The sequence below is a fragment of the Diaphorina citri genome, unplaced genomic scaffold, assembly GCF_000475195.1.
Source record: "Diaphorina citri unplaced genomic scaffold, Diaci psyllid genome assembly version 1.1 scaffold1561, whole genome shotgun sequence".
Lineage (NCBI taxonomy): Eukaryota > Metazoa > Arthropoda > Insecta > Hemiptera > Psyllidae > Diaphorina > Diaphorina citri.
In genome coordinates this window covers 42,153-64,856 of record NW_007378987.1, presented here as the reverse complement: position 1 = coordinate 64,856, position 22,704 = coordinate 42,153, and the positions used below count along the sequence as shown (strand labels likewise).

Below are 22,704 nucleotides of genomic sequence, written 5' to 3'. Positions count from 1 at the left end.
ACTTGTCCAGTGTATATGCACCTTGAAACTAGCTAGTAAGAAGGTAACAGAACGTAAGGTAAAAACGAAAGAAATTTTCAGCACAAACATAGGAATTACTAGGAGTTATCTCTATGAATAATTTCAATAATCCCTCTTAATAAATTTATGGATACCTAACCAGATAATCTCTGCTATTAATAAATGAAGTAATGAATCCTTATATTCCCTATGCTCATACCTATGCTGTTATTCTTAAATAGCTATTAATTATTATGTCCTATGAATATCTATGAATTCTCAGAGATTTACCTTATTATGCCATTCATGCATTTGATCTGGGCATAATAAGTATTTTTCTTCTGCCCTTACAAGATTAATTATTATCATTATTATGTTAATAAAGATCGTTTGTTCTGGTAATAAGATGTCAAGGAGCCTTCTTCCTTGGAGAAATGTGAAGAATTCGGACGCCTTAAGGACGGCAAGTCTAAAAGCATAAGGCGATCCTCTAGTGGCCGGAACCAGGCCCGTACCTAGGATTTTATTGAGGGGAGGGGGGGGGAGTCCAAACAGTGCTGTACCGGTAGGTACCTACTTTTAATCAGTGTTGAAAAAAAAAGCCTGAAGCCTAATTCTACATATTACAAGAATCTCTTCTGTTAGGTACCTACCTACTGTCCAAGTTTGATATTGGATAGGTGAGTTTAAATTTTTTAAATGATAAAACAAAACCTTATTCTTCTTCAAGTTATCAGGATTCGAACCCAGCACCTCCAGGTTGAGAGCCAGTGCTGTTAGAGAACAGAGGTGGGTAAAGATTTTTCAATGTCTGGATTGATTGAAAGCCAAAATTCTGCCACATACTGTACTCGTTTACTGTGACAGCCCGCCACCTTGACCCAGTTAATATCTGAGAACCTATGTGCTGTATCCTAAGCCACCCACTACACCTAAGTCCACTTCATTATGCCATTATGATCCAATTTGCTCTCTCTTCCATCACGGAAACGCAGGAGCATTGTTTGGGAGAGAGGAAAATAAAATGATAGAAGGAACTGAACACCGAACAACGCAAAAGAGGTCTTATCATCCCGAAATCGAAGAGTAAAGGACAGGATAGGAGCCACCCCGTTCCGAGAACGAACCTTACCTGTTTAGGATAAACTTGGATAAAGAATGCTCTGGGCGGGAATCGAACCTGCGAACAATATTTTGTACCTTACAAGAGATTTGATACCTAGATTACCTAGAGGGAACTGTAACTCATCGTTCCGAAAGGTCTTGTCGTCCCGAAAGCGAAGAGAGAAGGAAGACAGGATAGGAGAAAGCCAGCCTTTCCGAAAACGAACAATGTCCCTTCAGAATAGAATCCGCACCAGGCGGGTATCGAACCCGCGACCTAGCACTTACAAGGCAGACGAGCTACCAACCAAGCTAACTAGGCTGGCGAGAAAAATGTACCGTTTTCGCGAAATAGAAACCGAGTCAAGCGATGTGCGATCACACATAAGCACAGAGCTTTCAATCTACTTGTGAGTAAATGTTTTGAATTGTCTTCCAACAATGCAACAACAATATCTATTGAATCTCATAACGCCATACGGATCTAAGCAGGGTTCAGGGTTAAACTCAAATCGGTTTTCGTCCGAGTACAAACCACATTAGTGTGAAGTTATTTTGGCAACAAACAATGAATTAAAATAGATTGGCAGCGGGTTCGATTCCCGCCCGGGGCGGATTTTATCCTAGATGAGGTTTATTCTGTTTCTCCTATTCTGTCTTCCTTCTCTATTCGCTTTCGGGAAGATAAGACCCTAATTCCCTCTATCAAACCTCTTAAAAAAAGCTCATTGAAAATTAATTTTTATGACTTAATCGACCAATTCGCAATATTTCTGGCAAAATTTTATATTCTCACTTAAGCAGTCAATTGTTTCGTTTCGATATCGATTGGAACTTAAAATACCCCCTGTGATAATAAAGTTCTGTACCAACCTCGGCTAAGATTGAATCCAGGTCCTCCTGATTACCATACGTGCGTCTTGGCCACTACAAAACCGAGGTAGGCTATCAAACCTCTTAAAAAAAGCTCATTGAAAATTAATTTTTATGACTTAATCGACCAATTCGCAATATTTGTGGCAAAATTTTATATACCTAGTGTAGATGAAAATATGGACTGAAAAATCACCAAGTACATTTCTTTCATCACATCTCGAACGTTTATTTTTAACAAATTCTCAAATAGATTTACAAAACTTTGGGTTTCACAGAAAGCTCAACAAAATTCCGTACATGATATTTTAGATATAAAAATACATATTTGAAGATTCATATAATAACAAGAAAATATACAACAACAAACCTAATAAATGCTTTGTTTATCCATTAAAGTTGTAGGGTATTCCCCTACATAGGTAATTATAGTTAATTCGATGAAAAAATAAAAAATACAATGTTCGCCGAAATTCACAAAATACTCAAATAGATTTACAAAACTTTGGGTTTCACAGAAAGCTCAACAAAATTCCGTACATGATATTTTAGATATAAAAATACATATTTGAGAAGATAAGTCATATAATAACAAGAAAATATACAGTAACATACCTAATAAATGCTTTGTTTATCATTAAAGTTGTAGGGTATTCCCCTACACAATGTTCGCCGAAATTCACAAAATATGCAAAATCGACGAAAAATATGCATCTAACAGTTAGTGGTAGGTACAAACAATTTACATTATAATTATCACAATGGCAATGGGTAGTAAGAATAAGTAAGACTTAGTTCATGTGATGGCAAAGTTCCTTAGTTTACTCATAATTATCTAGTACAGGGGTTTCCAATTTCCATGTGTATGCGGGCCACATCCTACATTGGGAGGTACTTCGCGGGCCACAAATGTACATAGGGGAGGGCCGCTAGTTGGAAACCTCTGATCTAGTACATAATAAGTAGTTTTTCCCCAATAATTACGAGTTTACGAGTTGATGCCCTTGCACTCAACCTTTGCTATTCCTCTAGCAAGGGAAAGAGACGTTTAACCTCTATATAAAAAAAAGCATCTCTTACCAATGAATTATTAAAGTTGAGCAATACAAGGGATGGAAACACTTTGGTCACATACAGGGAGACTTGAGAGTTGAGGACGGCCGCAAATTTGATCTCCCTGTAGGCATCGTACTCTAGGAACTTCACAGCCACACTGTAGAACACTTTGTACAGACGAGCCCCCAGAGCAGTGTCCAAGTCTGCACACAGTACTACCAGACCCTGTAGAAACAGAAGAAAGTACTACGAAGAAATACGTAAAATTTAGGACAAGTTTGATAGATTGTCAATGCGAATTAAGTACAAACAAACATTAATTTCCTTCCTATAGGATAAGGAAAATAAAAATATGTCAACTTATCTGGACGTAAATTTAAATCTTATGATAGTATTGTCTAGTCCAAGATTTTTCGTATACTTAAAGCTTAAAACAGAATAGAATAGAAATGTCATTTTACACATAATGAAGGGTAAAAACTAAAAACCCCATCACTAAAGACCTTAGCAAAGACCTGCGGTAGACATTCAACCTCTCTTCTTCTTCTTTTCCCGAGTACAGACGGGGTCGGCGTTTTTCGTCAGCCTCTCAATCACCTAACTAGGGTGATTGCTTTGGGCTGATTTACGAGTTCACGCCCATTGGATGACAGAAATCAGATAAATAAATAAAGATCTGAATGGATATCAGTGATATCACAAACATTAGATGACTCTTCCTCTTGGAGTCATGTAAATTTTGATGTTAGAGTCACGGCTCAGGATAATATACCTATGGTATGGTTATCTTGTATTGTCCTTCTCTGAAACTATTTTTGCCCCATAACCCCACTAAATATCTGCACCCCAGGCTCTCCCCTCGAGCTTCATTTTTCTCCTTTACCTACTGTAGACCAGACTCCGAAAATTGGGACCATACACCCTCTCCCCCCGGTACATCACTGTTTGGATCCCCGGACATTTCCATCAACAAAATTCTGGATACGGCCCTGAAAGTGCCTTCCAAAATGAGCCTGTAGGCAGGGCGTGCGAGGCTAACTAATTATAAACTTACCTGTTGACGTAACGATGGCTAGAAGAAACACGAGGCAGAACCTCCATTCACCCTGGAAACAGAAAAGTGAAACAGAAGAAATCAGTGAGAATTCAGCATCATGTGTTATACCTATTATGACGTATACTCGTATCGAAAAATGAGCATCACGTGTTATAAAAAATGAACAAAAATCACCTACAAATTGCAAGTTTTTCCTTCAAGTTCTAGGTACATGTCCATTTCGAACTTGATGATTAACAAACAGTAGCAATAATAAGTAGCAACCTAGGAACTTTCTGTGACTTATAGGAATGATATCTGCAAGGATTCCTATCCAAGTATACTTAAATGGATAATTTGAAAGATAGGTAAGTAGATATACATAAATCCTTTACGCTTTACGTTTTTCTTTTCAATGAATGGATCATAGAATTCAGTGTCCTTGAGACTGATTGAATAGTAAGTTTTTTCAATAGATACATACTTACTATTAAGTATCTACAATAAATAGGTACAAACGTACTATGTATGTACTTATTATATGTAGAGATGAAAGATAGGTAAGTATACATAAATCCTTTACCCTTTACGTTTTTCTTTTCAATGAATGGATCATAGCATTCAGTGTCCTTGAGACTGATTCAATAGTAAGTTTCTACAATAGATACTTACTTACTATTAAGTATCTACAATAAATAGGTACAAATGTACTTTGTATGTAGAGATGAAAGATGTACGTATTACAATTTACAACACATAGGTAATGTAAAAATGTATTAACCACATAACTAACTACATAAGAAGAGTGAGTAATGTGAGTATAATAATAGGTATTGTAGTTGTGGGTGCATTCAGGTAGTAAGTACCTGCGAAGATGCCTATTTAGAGTCAAGTACAAAGAAAATTGAAAAAACAGTCTATGTATTATTATGATATTAGCTGGCCATCAGTACAGGAAATGATCAATCCTACACCATTTTTCAATCATCCAGAAGTTCATGTAGATTTTCCATTAGGTAAGTTGATCTGAAAATGTATTGATGATTAGGGGTAGAATAAAATTATTCCTTGTTTATCCTTTCTGAATTTCTGAACAAGACTGAGTCCCCTTACTCCAGCAGCCTAAACAAGGTCTTGTCTATATTTGGTGGGATAAATAATACGGTCAAACTTTCTTGACTTGGCGGGGCGGAGCGCTACCGCGGTCCTTAATAATATGTATGTGTATGATCTAATGATTATAAATTTTTGGGTCAAATTATGGCAAACCAAACCCCGGTCCTAAAATTAGTCTAGAATGTCTAGATGGACATACACATGTATGCTCGTAATTCGACTAGTATGCATAATCTGTATTACGTTTAGTCAGAGGTTAAGTGATGGAAATTGCCCAAGGCGTTAACCTCGTAAAGTCACCAAGTGGTACGCTGCTCACAGAATGCGTATACGAACTACGAATACGATTACGGAGGAAATTATTCAACAAATTGACCAATTGGTCACTTGGTCAGAGAAGCTGCGGTTTACGAGTAATGCAGTAACAAGAGTACAAGACCATCTTCTTGGTCTTACCATCTTCAAAAACTACATAAGTGGATACTTCTGAGGACATTAGCCAGTTATGGTCAGTTACGACTTTACCAGACTGTGGGATTAATCTTGTCAAGGTTTGAAATTTGCATCCTGTTGTGTGTTTGGAGGAAGTCTCTCAAACTGGGTCTATAAGTTGGTCCATTAACTTTGGGGTCATTGGAGTGAGTGATCTGTGCTGTGGTCGAGAGGAACTATCAATAGGATCACGTGACACGGGAGGTCATTTGTGAGGAAACAAAATAGAAGATGTAGCTATGGTGTCCGAGGTGTTCCTTTATTTGTCGCCCCTTTTACAAGAGACGCGCATTCGATTATGTGAAATAAAAGTTAGTCAAACATGGCTAAACGTTATACAGTCACATTAAAATCCTGTCAATCAAAAAGGGCAGGAAAAAAGAGCTACCTTGGGTAGATTCGAGGTTTAACATTATAAGTATAGCTACTAGGGTTTTTAACCTCGATTCGATGACAACCTATCTATTCACCAACTTAAACTCACCCAGGCTGAGTGGGGCTTAACTACTGGCAAAGCTATAGCAGCACGCGATTATCCAGATGGCCAGCCATCCGGATACCAACCACGCGCAACGTTTTTAACTTTAGTGATCCATCGGAAACTGATGTATTCAACCTGATATTGTCGTAATTTCACCACTGAAAATTGGGACCAAATCCTATCCCTTGCCTGAGATTGAAACCTGCGATTTCGGGCTTAGGTACCTACCTACCAGATAAACGCCCCATTTTGCTAATTCCGGTATCTTTTTCTAGTAGATAAATTCTGGGATTTTTATTATTTTTTTTTTAGCCAGAGTTAAGCTTTGGATTTCACAAGGATCTGTGCGCAGATGGGCCTAAAATTTCATACCACGCACACTTCGGTAAATTTTTACGCCCTTACGCGCCGGAGGTGATTTCCTTATAGTAAAAGGAATTCACACAACCGCGGGTACGCTATAAATTAGGGACGTTTTCGCTGCACGTAAAGAAAAAAGCGCTTCTAACTCTTGACCAGTGTTCTTAAGGGATTTTTATCCCTTTTCGGGGATTTTTCGGGTCTGTCTGAAATAAAAAGGGATTGAGGGATTTTTGAACATTTTAAGAGACTTGACGCTCGCGCGCCTCCTGATTTCAGTCTTAGCTTTGATTATTTTCAGAGACGTTAATGTTTTCTACAACAACTTATCGTTATTTCTGATACCTCCACTACCATAACGCTGTCAGTTAGCATTCTTATGTTTTGTAGACAGGAGTACGCGTGGTTCCTGTTTGTTTGCAGACACACAGCGAGGTAGATGTGAACGCCTAGCTCCCGGTTTCGTATCCCTCGCACGAGGAACGATACGAGACTCGTCTGCGTGAAGCGTTCACTTCGCTCGAACACGATGGAATCCTCCGCCTCGCGCGCAGGGAATAGGATTAACGTGGGAAACCCGCGCGGTATGAACGGGTAGGAGAGATCATTCGTGTCTCCGTCTATACGCGCGAAGCGAAGCTCCCTCACGTGAGACAACATGTGGGAGAACAAATACACCGTGTGAGAGTACACGTGACATAGGCCGCAGTATTTGGAGTAGAACAGCACAACCACGCTCGCTGTTGAGTTGTGAGTGTGGGAGAGGAAATTCCCAGCGTTAAGTTCTAATAGAGTAGACTCGTGTAGGGCATCAAATTTCCTATTCAGGGAAACTACACCCTTTGCTTGCTCTGATAGATCGTTGCTCCTCTTATACCGCGTGAGCTTATCGTCCAAATAATCCTTCACAAACAGGACCAGACTATCCCGTGTGATATTAGAGTTAAGCAGATAGATATTCTCATTATTATTCACAACGTCGACTATAATCGCGAGCGTCTCGTCCTTGTACGAATCCAGATCGATGTTCAAGTTGTCGAGAAAGTATCGATACCGCTTCGAATCGATAGAGAGGAAATTCATCGATTTATTTGTCGCGCAGTCTGCGAAATTGTCACGCTTACCCGGCTGGCTGTCAGGCGCGACACCATCTTTTCTCGAACTATAGGAAGTTTCAGAGTCCTTTCCATCGACAACGGATAGATCAGGCATCCCCAGGATCCGATTGGCAAGTCTGAGTAGCTTGCACATATGTTTGGAATTCTCGTAGATCAAATTGACAATGGAATATTTGTCAATGTACTTCCCGCTACCAACAGAGGCGCTGGGAAACGTGTTCGCCGCTGTCACTTTGGTGCTTGTATTGAACAGCTCATTCACATTCGAGCTAGTTAGGGGAAACAGAACACCCGTCTCTTTGTTTACATTCAGTACATAGCTCGTGCCGTAGTTCAGTCCAAAGACATGGCCATCTGTCTTGTCCATTGTTTCATTGACGAAACCTTTCGTCCGACCTAAGAAAACAGAAGGAAGAACTATTCTAGTCATGATTTATTTGTGGTCAAGCTGAGAGTTTCTTCACAATTTTTGTGGATATCACAGCATTACTAAGAGCCTCCTTTAGTTGACATTTTTATAATTTTTCTTTTTACTCAGGTAATGCCGCCACTGGTCGCTACTCGATTAAAGTAGCTACTCAATTGTCTTCACGAGGCTGAGTGCACCCCGAACTCCAAGCACAGAGCCGAAAAAAACCTCGGCCCCGCCCGGAATCGAACCCGGACCTCCTGCGTGCAAGCCTAGTGTGATACCCACTCGGCCTTCACGAGGCTGAGTGCACCCCGAACTCCAAGCACAGAGCCGAAAAAAACCTCGGCCCCGCCGGGAATCGAACCTGGACCTCTTGCGTGGTGCAAGCCTAGTGTGATACCCACTCGGCCACGGAGCGGATTTTGATCAAATTCGGTACCCATATTAAAAACATATTGGAAAATTTGTCACGTAATTTAGAGTCCAATTGGGCCTTTAGGGGCCTCGTAAGGTGCCTTTTTCTGAGTTATACAGTTCACTGAACCACTTAGTGGATACTCTTAAGGACCTCTATGCAACTCGAGATGTTGAAACAAGGTTGTACATCAATGCATACAAACCTACCTCACTTCAAGCCACAGAACTCACATTGCTGGAGGCAAAACCAGATCGGAACGTAACCTTAGCTCGGCACCGAATTAATGCGAGTCTAAAAATGGCCAAACTTGTGCCACCTTAACGTTTGAACTTGAAAACTTGAAATACCTAGGCACAGGGCCTTGCTCAGAAAGAGTTAGGCCAGCCTGATCAGGTGGACCTGATCAGGTCCGCCTGTCAGGTCTACCTGATAGTGAGAGGCCGGTCTTAGGAAAGTACCTATAAAAAGTATAGGGCTTCTAGTATTGGGTACCTACATATAGCTTAATTTTAAGAAATTTTCCTTTAACACAAACATGGAGATTAAGTATCATGTTGACTCTGTGCTGGTCCATTTTTGAACGATTTTTATGTATCGTCAATTGGTGCAAATGTCCGAAGTATGTTTTAACATGATACATGATACCATAGACCCGGGGTTAATGACTGGGGTAAACCGTCACAACCAGAAAGTCTCTCTCTCTCTCTCTCAGAAAGAAGCACTCCTTGCACTTGTAATGAGAGAGTGCAACTTTGGTACAATAATAATTGCAGGATTGGAAACCAGTTTTTTGATCAAGAAAAGAACAAAAGAAGTTTGTTTGAGCAGTGGTTTTGTGAAGAAACTAGTTACCCGAGAGAGAGAGACTAGAGAAAGAAAGAAAGAAATAAAGTAGAGAGAGAGAGACAGAGAGAAAGAGGTTTGACAGAAGGCAGAGGGAACTGTAACAACGGAGGTCTTATCGTCCCGAAATCGAAGAGAGAAGGAAGATAGGATAGGAGAAAGCCGTTCCGAGAACGAAACTTATTTCTTTAGGATAAAATCGCCTCCAAAATCGAAAAAAAAACCTGCCAGTCAACTAAAAGATATAGCTTATGCAGTGAATGGTACGAGTAATTTACCCCGCTTTAGCACGGCCTTATTAGAGAAAATACAAATACACAAAACGAATTAATGGCTACGTCCATACAAGGAGACGGGTGTCGGGTATGATATGGGCACCTATAAATTTCAGCGACCCCGCGCTAGTCTGGGAGTTGTGCTAAAACTTTTTGTTGTATAACAATAGAAGATTAAATAACTCGAAGGACATGTTACATATTTATATCATTTACATCAGTTATAGTTTGGCCTGTTAAGAGTGTTAAGCTAACAGCCAGTTAAGTTCGTTTTGATTTGTACAAGCTTAATAGGGTTGTTAACAGGCTGTTAGAGGCTGAAAAGAAGGTTGGTGAAACCCACCATACCTATATCTCCTTCACAATTGAAATTTAGGACCAAAAATGGGTCCCTGCTGAAAAAGATGGTCTTGTACTTTACAGGCTACGAGTTTGAGTGAGAGTAAAATTGCAAAATAAGGGTGTGAGTGAGGGTAAATAAGGGTAAAATCGCAGCAAAACCCTAAAATACGCACTTCATACGCTTCGCTTTTAAAGTACAACACTCTTCTTTGCAGGACCGTATCTGGGACATTCTTACATAACTGCTCTGATCTTGAACTAAATATGACTAATCTACTGATACATAGCCACAGACACGAGCTTAATCTGCCTAGATCTATCTATTTAGCACACTTTTAGAACATGAATAATACCTCGTCGATTTTTAAGTACATAGAAGAGAAAAAAAAGTAACACTTGTTGACTAAAAAACTCAATAGAGTATAGAGATCCAAAGCTAGAAAACGAGAGACCCATAGCTAGAAAAATCTCGAGCTTATAAAAACTTTGAGCTCTACAATGTCATGATATTGTCACACGTCACCTTTAAGCATTCTCAAAGGCTATGTCCCTGGAACTTTTTGTTGTATAACAATAGAAGATTAAATAACTCGAAGGACATGTTACATATTTATATCATTTACATTAGTTATAGTTTGACCTGTTAAGAGTGTTAAGCTAACAGCCAGTTAAGTTCCTTTTGATTTGTACAGGCTTAATAGGGTTGTTAACAGGCTGTTAGAGGCTGAAAGGAAGGTTGGTGAAACCCACCATACCTATATCTCCTTTGCAATTGAAATTTAGGACCAAAAATGGGTCTCTGCTATCATTTACATTAGTTATAGTTTGGCCTGTTAAGAGTGTTAAGCTAACAGCCAGTTAAGTTCCATTTGATTTGTACAGGCTTAATAGGGTTGTTAACAGGCTGTTAGAAAAGCTGATAAAACCCACTTTAAAATTATCTCCTTTAAAATTGAAATTTAGGACCAAAAATGGGTCCCTGCTGAAAAAGATGGTCTTGTACTTTACAAGCTACGAGTTTGCGTGAGAGTAAAATTGCAAAATAAGGGTGTGATTAAAGGTAAATAAGGCTAAAATCGCAGCAAAACCCTGAAATACGCAATGCATAGACTTCCGCTTGTACAGTACAACACTCTCACTTTCAGGATTGAGTCTGGGACATTCTTACATAACTGCTCTGATCTTGAACCGTAAATCAGCAGAAACAGTGCCAGAGCAAAGGCGGGAGAGTATCACATTTCTGTGTTTTCAAGTGTGAATTTATTGAAAACCATAAAATATTCAACGACAAATAATGAGATCGCGATAGTCAACAAAGCAACAATAAGGAATCAGCATCAACAATGAAACAACAATTTCTAACCATACAATGTGACCAAAGAGTAGGTATCGCGTTTCAAAGAATCAAAGAAATAGGCACAAAGAGATGTTAGATACATATTTTAGGTGCCTATTTCAAATTCCAAGTCGGTAAAGGAAGAAGAGGAGGAGGAGGAGGAGGAGTAGGCAAATAATCCTTTCAACTGATCCAAGAAGAAACAAAAGGATTTTTTATTTACATAGAAAAAAAAGAAAAAGCCTTATTTATTTGAAAATAGCCACAATGTCAGGCATTCCTGTCCCCTATCCGTACGTATAATAAAATTCATTGTAATATAGGCTGCACATGCACATATGTAGGTAGGTAGGTACCTATGTAAACAAAAACTTGATACATTTGTGGTTTGAACTGGCTGGAATCAGATTATGCTCAGATTAATTGTGACTGAGCAAACCATTAACTTTGGGGTCATTGGAGTGAGTGATCTGTGCTGTGGTCGAGAGGAACTATCAATAGGATCACGTGACACGGGAGGTCATTTGTGAGGAAACAAAATAGAAGATGTAGCTATGGTGTCCGAGGTGTTCCTTTATTTGTCGCCCCTTTTACAAGAGACGCGCATTCGATTATGTGAAATAAAAGTCAGTCAAACATGGCTAAACGTTATACAGTCACATTAAAATCCTGTCAATCAAAAAGGGCAGGAAAAAAGAGTTACCTTGGGTAGATTCGAGGTTTAACATCATAAGTATAGCTACTAGGGTTTTTAACCTCGATTCGATGACAACCTATTCACCAACTTAAACTCACCCAGGCTGAGTGGGGCTTAACTACTGGCAAAGCTATAGCAGTACGCGATTATGCAGATGGTCAGCCATCCGGATACCAACCACGCGCAACGTTTTTAACTTTAGTGATCCATCGGAAACTGATGTATTCAACCTGATATCGTCGTAATTTCACCACTGGAAATTGGGACCAAATCCTATCCTTTGCCTGAAATTGAAACATGCGATTTCGGGCTTAGGTACCTACCTACCAGATGAACACCCCATTTTGCTAGTTCCGGTATCTTTTTTTAGTAGATAAATTCTGAGATTTTCATTCTTTTTTTTTAAACCAGAGTTAAGCTTTGGATTTCACAAGGATCTGTGCGCAGATGGGCCTAAAATTTCATACTACGCACACTTCCGTAAATTTTAACGCCCTTACGCGCCGGAGGTGATTTCCTTATAGTAAAAGGAATTCACACAACCGCGGGTACGCTATAAATTAGGGATGTTTTCGCTGCACGTAAAGAAAAAAGAGCTTCGAACTCTTGACCAGTGTTCTTAAGGGATTTTTATCCTAGCAAAACCCTGAAATACGCAATGCATAGACTTCCGCTTGTACAGTACAACACTCTCACTTTCAGGATTGAGTCTGGGACATTCTTACATAACTGCTCTGATCTTGAACCGTAAATCAGCAGAAACAGTGCCAGAGCAAAGGCGGGAGAGTATCACATTTCTGTGTTTTCAAGTGTGAATTTATTGAAAACCATAAAATATTCAACGACAAATAATGAGATCGCGATAGTCAACAAAGCAACAATAAGGAATCAGCATCAACAATGAAACAACAATTTCTAACCATACAATGTGACCAAAGAGTAGGTATCGCGTTTCAAAGAATCAAAGAAATAGGCACAAAGAGATGTTAGATACATATTTTAGGTGCCTATTTCAATTTCCAAGTCGGTAAAGGAAGAAGAGGAGGAGGAGGAGGAGGAGGAGTAGGCAAATAATCCTTTCAACTGATCCAAGAAGAAACAAAAGGATTTTTTATTTACATAGAAAAAAAAAGAAAAAGCCTTATTTATTTGAAAATAGCCACAATGTCAGGCATTCCTGCCCCCTATCCGTACATAGTAAAATTCATTGTAATATAGGCTGCACATAATATGTAGGTAGGTAGGTAGGTACCTATGTAAACAAAAACTTGATACATTTGCGGTTTGAACTGGCTGGAATCAGATTATGTTCAGATTAATTGTGACTGGGCAGAGCTATTGTAGTCAGATACAGTGGTGTAGCGTGAGGTTTTCAAAAAGGGAAAGCTATAAATCCAGATACAGTGCTGGTGGTCTCATAATCCAGGATGAATAATCACTAATCCGTAATCAACTAATCACTAATTATTTCTGGTAAGTAGTGAGTAAGGGATGAGAAGAAAAACCATTGAGAGGAAGGAAACCGGTGCTTCCCTATCTTCCCTGAAGAACGCGCCACTGACAGATAATAAGTCTGAAGATAAAACAGATAAACTGAAGATATTCATAGCTAAAAATATAGCAATACATTTGCGGTTTGAACTGGCTGGAATCAGATTATGTTCAGATTAATTGTGACTGGGCAGAGCTATTGTAGTCAGATACAGTGGTGCGTCATAAGATTTGCAAAAGGGGAAGCTACATATAAACCCAGATACAGTATACCGATCTGCTGGTGGTCTTATAATCAAGGATGAATAATCAATAATAATCACTCATTATTTTTGGTATGTAGGTATAAGGGATGAGAAGAAAAACCATAGAGAGGAAGGATTTTTCTTTCCCCTCAAGAGGTTTTGATAGAGGGAACTGTAACTGCTAGGGTCTTATCGTTCCAAGAACGAATCTTATGCCTTCAGGATAAAATTCGAGCCCGTAGCCTAGCGCTTACAGAGAGGAAAGAAACCGGTACTTCCCTAATTTCCCTGAAGAACGCGCCACTGGCAGATAGCAAGTCTGGAGATAAAAAGATAAACTGAAGATATTCTTAGCTAAAGATATAGCGTATCACTTCCCCATAGGATTTATGTAAGGCTGGGGGTTTTTGCTGAGGAATTTTGCAATAGATTTGCATCTGAAATATTTGCCCTGTTCACGCCCATTGGATGACAGAAATCAGATAAATAAATAAAGATCTGAATGGATATCAGTGATATCACAAACATTAGATGACTCTTCCCTTGAAGTCATGTAAATTTTGTTAGAGTCAGGGCTCAGGGTATGGTAATCTTGTATTGTCCTTCTGTGGCACAATTTTTGCTCCTAGAATGATGTTCGTGAGAAAATCTCTTGAAAATTGTGACTTCAGAGTGCGGCAAAAAATAAAATATTGTATTGAGAAGGTTAAGGATATTAAAGATAAAATTAACACCTACCTAATAGAACATGAGGAACTAGGAACTCAACTAGTATAGGGTTAAACCTGATTTTTCCTGAAGATGGATACCAAATGCCATAATAGAGACTATTAGAAACATCTCAAATTTCAACCTACAAGCCTACTGCTATTCTCGTTTTCTGTAGAGGGGCTTCAACTCTGCCAGTCTTCATCCTTGCCATTTTCATTAAATTTACATGTAAATGTGCTTGTTTATGTATGTAGTTATGTACACACGTATGAATATTACATAGGTACCCACATATACCGATATCTCAATAGTAAGGCTTAGATTTTACATAGATAATATACATATAATTACATAAGTACGTAGGTATAAGTATAACTAAACCAAATAGTGTAAATCTTAATTAAAAGTTCTTAATTATAAATTTCTACTCGTAAATTATCGTTATTGTGTCAATAAGTCTAAATGAAAAGGTACCTAGGTGTATCTAGATTGCTTGGACCTATACAGACGTACCCATGAAGGTACAGTAGAACCTCGATTATTTTTCAGCTCTCTATTATTTCAACTCCAAAATCCATTGTTTTTTTTCTATTTTTCAAAGGATATCCGAAGGATATTCGATTATTTCAACCTCGATCATTTCAACTACCCCCGGTCCCAATGAGTTGAAATAATCGAGGTTCTACTGTATGTACATTGTACATATACCGACCTATATGTAAACTTACCTGTTGACGTAACGATGGCTAGAAGAAACACGAGGCAGAACCTCCATTCACCCTGGAAACAGAGAAGTAAAACAGAAGAAATCAGTGAAAATTCAGCATCATGTGTTATACCTATTATGACGTATACTCATATCGAATATATTCGTATCGAAAAATGAGCATCACGTGTTATAAAAAATGAACAAAAATTACCTACAAATTGCAAGTTTTTCCTTCAAGTTCCACGTCCATAAAGAACTTGCTGATTTAACAAACAGTAGCAACAATAAGTAGCAACCTAGGAACTTTCTGTGACTTATCGGAATGATATCTGCAAGGATTCCTATCCAAGTATATTTAAATGCATAGGTACTTCGAAAGATAGGGACCTATATGAGTTCTGATTAAAGGGCAGGTCCCGCAATATTGCATGGCCACTGGCTTCAATAATGGTCTCTTTTTTTGCTGATTCATCATTTCTGAGGTCAAGGTCGCGTAGTTGGTCTTCCCCTGCAGAAATAGACCATGGAGGACCTTGGATGAAACTCGGTGAATTATGAGGGGGTTGTACTCGTACAGTCTTGATGTAGCCATTCTCATGGAGGCTCCAACTTCTCTAGTCTAATGGAGCGAACGAAGAGAGTTTCTAATTTAGTTTTTAGCCAGCCTAGTTAGCTTGGTTGGTAGTGCGTTTACCTTGTAAGCGATTCCCAACCGGGGTGGATTTTATTCTGAACGGATAATGTTTGTTCCCGGAACGGCTGGCTTTCTCCTATCCTGTCTTCCTGCTCTCTTCGATTTCGGAACGATAAGACCTTAGCAGTTACAGTTCCCTCTGTCAAACTTCTTGAAAAAATAAATATTTTTTTATCAGTCAGTTTTATAAGAGGTTTTATAGGACCTGTAACTGCTAAGGTCTTATAGTCCCGAAAGAGAAGAGAGAAGAAAGACAGGATAGGGGAAAGCCAGCCGTACCGAGAATGAACCTTATTTGTTTGAGATAAAATTCCCCCGGGCGGGAATCGAACCCGCGGTTTAACTATTCTCTTCTGCTGGGAACTAAAAGCTCCAACCAACTTCCAGGGATATTCTAACCCACAAACCAATCATTAACATATGTTTTATGACGATGTATTTATGTATGACAATGTATTTAATAATTATTGATATTTTGAGTCGATACCTACGGCCTTGCCTATGTACTTACATGCTGGGAACTAAAAGCTCCAACCAACTTCCAGGGATATTCTAACCCACAAACCAATCATTAACATATGTTTTATGACGATGTATTTAATATTTTACGCCAATAATTGATCTCTTGAGTCGATTCGGCCTTGCCTATGTACTTACAGTATTACGTAATCGGGTTGTAGTCTATGTATGTCCATATTGTCCATAACAACCCATGAAGACCCGGAGTGCACTCCTACTTACAATTACTTTCTTTCATAATAAATGATTTGCTCTTAGTCATCGTCTTGGGTGACGTACGCTCAGGGCTTGATTCAAAATGGCGCCCGGTGGCTCGAGAGGAACTTCCAGGCTATAAATACCCCTTAACTCCGTATAGCAAGCCCACTCTGAGACTTGGTGTAGGGGCAAACAGCCCTGAAAGTTAGGTTAAGCTTACACGAATCTAGAACATACCTACATCTATATTCTATCTCATCCTAAATTTCTTGGAATTCCCCACAATTTTGCCCGTGGCACCTGTTCTTTGGACATGCTAGTCCAAAGCAAAGTTTAGTCCAAAATGGTAGACACCAAAAATAGAGAACATCTCAAATCAGCAAATTTCTCAAGGACTCGCGCAGTTGTAATTATCTTCAGGTGACTCATTGGACTGTGGGTAGGTTCAAACGATTTAACATCACTATCGATGAAATCGCTTCTTCTTCTTCTTCTTCTTCTTCTTCGTCTTCTTCTTTGAGATTTGATAGAGGGAACTGTAACAACTGACATCTCATGGTCCCGAAATCGAGAGAGGACAAGATATGAAAGAGCCAACGAACCTTATATCTGTCTGATAAAGTTCGCCCGGGGTGGGAATCGAACCCGCCACCTAGAGCTTACAAGACTTATTCGTCACGGATACGGCCCATGTCCGTTCCGTCACCTTAAGTCTATCTTTTTCCATATTACTTTACCTAAAATTCCCTGACTTTTCCAGTCTCCATGAAATTCCCTGACTTTTCCCGGTTTTCCCGGTTTTCCAGTCTGGTAGACACCCTGTATTAAACAGATAGCAAGTTAGGTCGGTATTCGAACTTTAGACCCAGGTACAAAATATGACTAACTTCAAACTAGTAAGTTATCTACCTCGTAGGCTGAGATATAATAGATAACTTTACACCAGTAATTACAACTAATGTATGTCATTAACCAAGAGCTGATTATAAAGCTACGTGCACACTTTATTTATTTGTTATTATTATTATTATTATTTATTGAATGTGAGGTGCAATTTTTTCAACTGCTAAAGCCACAATTTGGCACTTACGAGCATGTCCTATCAGACTCTAGAGTAGTCCTCACAATAATTAGGTACCTACCATCTGACAGACTCACAAACAGACATACATACCTACCTACTGAAATATGTGTTCCCAGTGTGTATGGACCTTTAAAAATAAAACTAACTTGTCCAGTGTATAATTGTATATGCACCTTAAAACTAGCTAGTAAGAAGGTATAACAGAACGTAAGGTAAAAACGAAAGAAATTTTCAGCACAAGCATAGAAATTACTAGGAGTTATCTCTATGAATAATTTCAATAATCCCTCTTAATAAATTTATGGATAACCAGATAATCTCTGCTATTAATAAATGAAGTAATGAATCCTTATATTCCCTATGCTGTTTATTCTTATTAAATAGCTATTTATTATTATGTCCTATGAATACCCCCCGACCACAAAGTCTGACGTGTAAAACCCATTAATAAAAATTATTGTCGAATAAATTGATTGCCGCAACCTTTAACGAATAAATACTGAGCTCGTAAAACGCATTTATCAATAAAAAATAAATAAACTGTAGGTAAGTATGGGTATAAAGCTATGAAGTCTATTATTCACCTATACCTACAGGTCTCTCTATCTACTATAATGGTTTTAATGGATAGTGATTACATATTATTGAGATCAAAGGGAAAATTTTCGCTTGGTACTGTAGTGAGAGTGTGGAAGTTGGTTCAATATTGGTCCAATGGAATGACATTTGTTATGCTAATCAGTGGTTCGTAAATTTTTGCTTGACAGTCTACATTAAAGGTAAGAAGGGTGGGTAGGTAGGTATGATCTTTCTTTCTCCAACTCGATTACTATACGTCGCTTCTGGGATTCGAACAGGAGTGCTCTCGGTTATAAATCAAACGAATCTCTTTTAGCAACTGCACGAAGGGAGTAAAGCTGCCTTTTAGAGGAGCCTAGTTTTCACAAGTGTCCAAAAAAAGAGCCGGGCCCCCCCCCCCCCCCTTAATACGGCCGTTATCACGGAGAGGCATGGATGTAAAAATAATATGCCTTGAGTTATAGAAATGCGTCTTGATAAAAATTCCTTCATCGGATGGGATTCGAATATTCGATCAAATTTCAACGAGAAATTTTTACTAAACCAATATTCACTGATCGATATATTTATAAAACTGTGTTTGAGTAGAAAAATTTCAATTCGACCTAATACATGTCAGTAATATTATTTTTCGTTCATTTAAAAATCAAACCAAAATTGAGTCATAGTTCTGAGTTCCTCTGAAATTTTTCACTTCATCCAGATTCAGTGTTCAATTTTTTTCCAAATTCTATACTAACCTACTAACAAGTCGGATTGGATCTGCCACGCCGAGACAGTGCTGTTAGAGCACAGAGGTGGGTAAAGGTTTTTCAATGTCTAGATTGATTGAAAGCCAAAATTCTGCCACATACTGTACTCGTTTGGTGTGACAGCCCGCCACCTTGACCCAGTTAATATCTGAGAACCTATGTGCTGTATCCTAAGCCACCCACTACACCTAAGTCCACTTCATTATGCCATTATGATCCGATTTGCTCTCTCTTCCATCACGGAAACGCAGGAGCATTGTTTGGGAGAGAGGAAAATAAAATGATGGAAGGAATTGAACAACGCAAAAGAGGTCTTATCATGCCGAAATCGAAGAGTAAAGGACAGGATAGGAGCCACCCCGCCGTTCCGAGAACGAACCTTACCTGTTTAGGATAAACTCGGATAAAGAATGCTATTGGCGGAAATCGAACTGCGAACAATATTTTGTACCTTACAAGAGATTTAATATTTAGAGGGAACTGTAACTCATCGTTCCGAAAGGTCTTGTCGTCCCGAAAGCGAAGAGAGAAGGAAGACAGGATAGGAGAAAGCCAGCCTTTTCGAAAACGAACAATGTCCCTTCAGGCCAACTCGATTACTATACGTCGCTTCTGGGATTCGAACCGGAGTGCTCTCGGTTATAAATCAAACGAATCCCTTTTAGCAACTGCACGGAGGGAGTAAAGCTGCCTTTTGGAGGAGCCTAGTTTTCACAAGTGTTCCAACTCGATTACTATACGTCGCTTCTGGGATTCGAACCGGAGTGCTCTCGGTTATAAATCAAACGAATCCCTTTTAGCAACTGCACGAAGGGAGTAAAGTTGCCTTTTAGAGGAGCCTAGTTTTCACAAGTGTTGACAAGTGAATTCACTTTTCTCAAATCGGTTGGTACGTCGCTCCAAATGGGCCCCATGGCCCCAGTTTGCCGACCCCTGTGCTACAGTTTGGGACACATGTAAGGTCACTCTCTTTTGTTCGTTGGGTGTCCAGTGTCCACTAGGGCAGAATTCCAATTGTTTGAAACTTTTCTCTTTGGCAAGGAAGTCATATAATAACAAGAAAATATACAACAACAAACCTAATAAATGCTTTGTTTATCCATTAAAGTTGTAGGGTATTCCCCTACATAATTAGTTAATTCGATGAAAAAATAAAAAATACAATGTTCGCCGAAAATAACCCTATAATAACCAGGGTCACTGCTCGTTTGTGCCAGTTCCTTTGGTAGCAATATTCCACGGACGTGACTTCTGCACAAGTACCATAAAAAATACAATGTTCGCCGAAATTCACAAAATATGCAAAATCGACGAAAAATATGCATTTAACAGTTAGTAGTAGGTATAAACAATTTACATTATAATTATCACAATGGGTAGTAAGAATAAGTAAGACTTAGTTCATGTGATGGCAAAGTTCCTTAGTTTTACTCATAATTATCTAGTACAGGGGTTTCCAACGTCCATGTGTATGCAGGCCACATCCTACATTGGGAGGTACTTCGCGGGCCACATATGTACATAGGGGAGGGCCGCTAGTTGGAAACCTCTGATCTAGTACATAATAATTAGTTTTTCCCCAATAAGTACTACCCCCCCCCCCCCCCACAACTTTTCAGAAATTCAGTCCGATCGAATTTTGAGCGCCGCAGGCGAAAATTTTCAAAAAGTATTCTCTTAATTGTAGCTGAACAATTAAAGGAGGTCAGTTTCCATGACAACTCAATGTACAAATCCCAAAAAGCTTCGCGGTCTGGCGGGCTACATGTGGCCCGCAGGCCGCTAGTTGGAAACCTCTGATCTAGTACATAATAAGTAGTTTTTCCCCAATATGGCGTTGAATCGCAGAGAGGCTTTGAGTGTGCTATATGCTACGTTCGGTGTCCTGCCTTATTTATCAGAAGCGAAGGGGAGATGGTTTAGGGGGTTGAAACTTGTCTTGAATTTTAAAGCAGAGATAAAAGTTAAATCCTTGGAATTATCGATCTGATTGCTTGATTTTTATCTTAAGATGAAGATTAGCCAAGGTTTGATACAGAGAACTGTAACAGAAAGGAGGTCTTATCATGTCGAAATAGAGGAGGACCAGATAAGAGAAAGCCACTAAAGACAGCCATTCCGAAAAAAGAACATTATCCGTTCAGGATAAAATCCAAACCGGGGCGGGCGAAAACTATTCCGCGCCCAAGGCAGACTACCTTCCAACTACATATTAGGCTTACAATCTTAAAAATGTCAGCTCGACCAAAAAAGGCTAACTGCTGCTTGGTGTTCAAAATGTATATCCACTTGATGTCTTAGATCTTTATAAAAAGGATAAAAACTAGAATGGTTTTTTCATTTCAATTCTAAACCGATTTTAGACTGAGAGCCCGCGTCACTCTAATCCCAACCTCCACTGATTCCTACTCAGACTATTAAATACTTGCTAATGTCTTTCCAATGCAGAAAAGAGATCAAGGGTAGAGCTGTCCTTTGGACTCGCCGTAACTGATTAAATTCAATTCGGTCAGACAGAAGTTCGCGTTCGAGAAATGGAAAAAAATGCTACCTTTTTAATTTTCTTCCATCTGAATAGGTCGCCTGCAGAAAACCTCTAAATGAAAATATCTACCTTATGAGTAATTTGAATAATATATTGTGCATAACTAAAAATTAACTGAATTTGAATACGGGGTCCGCTGCTCGTATGAACGGGTCTATTCTTTGAAAAAGCAACCTAGCTCCGTGGACCAGTGGGTATTATCACACCAGAGATCCCGGGGTTGATTCCAGGCAGAGTCGTAGATTTTTCAGGTCCATTTCGTGCTTGGAATTAGGGGTGTGCATGTAGGACCTACTCAGCATCGTGAGGACATTTGAGAAGTAAGTAATGCCTCATACCCACAAAAAAATGTGAAGGGTCTTCTAGTTTCACCAAAAATAGGTAAATAACAACTAACAACTACTATTCATGATATTAAAAAAAAGGTCCGTTTTGTGAAGTGTATATGGACAGTTGGACTCGTCAAAAAGGATCTTAAAACTATTAAACAGATAGCAAGTTAGGGCGGTATTCGAACTTTAGACCCAGGTACAAAATATGACTAACTTCAAACTAGTAAGTTATCTACCTCCTAGGCTGAGATATAATAGATAACCCTAAACTAGTAATTACAACTAATGTATGTCATTAACCAAGAGCTGATTATAAAGCTACGTGCACACTTTATTTATTTGTTATTATTATTATTATTATTTATTGAATGTGAGGTGCAATTTTTTCAACTGCTAAGGCAACAATTTGGCACCTACGAGCAATACGAGCATGTCTTATCAGACTCTAGAGTAGTCCTCACAATAATTACCTACCATCTGACAGACTCACAAACAGACATACAAACATACCTACTGAAATATGTGTTCCCAGTGTGTATGGACCTTTAAAAATAAAACTAACTTGTCCAGTGTATAATTGTATATGCACCTTAAAACTAGCTAGTAAGAAGGTATAACAGAACGTAAGGTAAAAACGAAAGAAATTTTCAGCACAAGCATAGAAATTACTAGGAGTTATCTCTATGAATAATTTCAATAATCCCTCTTAATAAATTTATGGATAACCAGATAATCTCTGCTATTAATAAATGAAGTAATGAATCCTTATATTCCCTATGCTGTTTATTCTTATTAAATAGCTATTTATTATTATGTCCTATGAATACCTATGAATTCTCAGAGATTAACCTTATTATGCCATTCATGCATTATGTTAATAAAGATC

The 22,704-nt window shown here is 38.8% G+C and overlaps 1 protein-coding gene across 1 annotated transcript in view; it reads right to left on the bottom strand.

The window, feature by feature from the left end:
* Positions 1-2,968: 2,968 nt before the first annotated feature.
* The window catches only part of LOC103516402 (thioredoxin domain-containing protein 11-like), a 28,329-nt gene continuing 8,593 nt past the window's right edge, over positions 2,969-22,704 (bottom strand). The window contains exon 3 of the mRNA XM_026828811.1: positions 2,969-3,258. Coding sequence (XP_026684612.1) covers positions 2,998-3,258 — 261 coding nt within the window. The 3' untranslated portion in view covers positions 2,969-2,997. The remainder of the gene's footprint in view (positions 3,259-22,704) is intronic.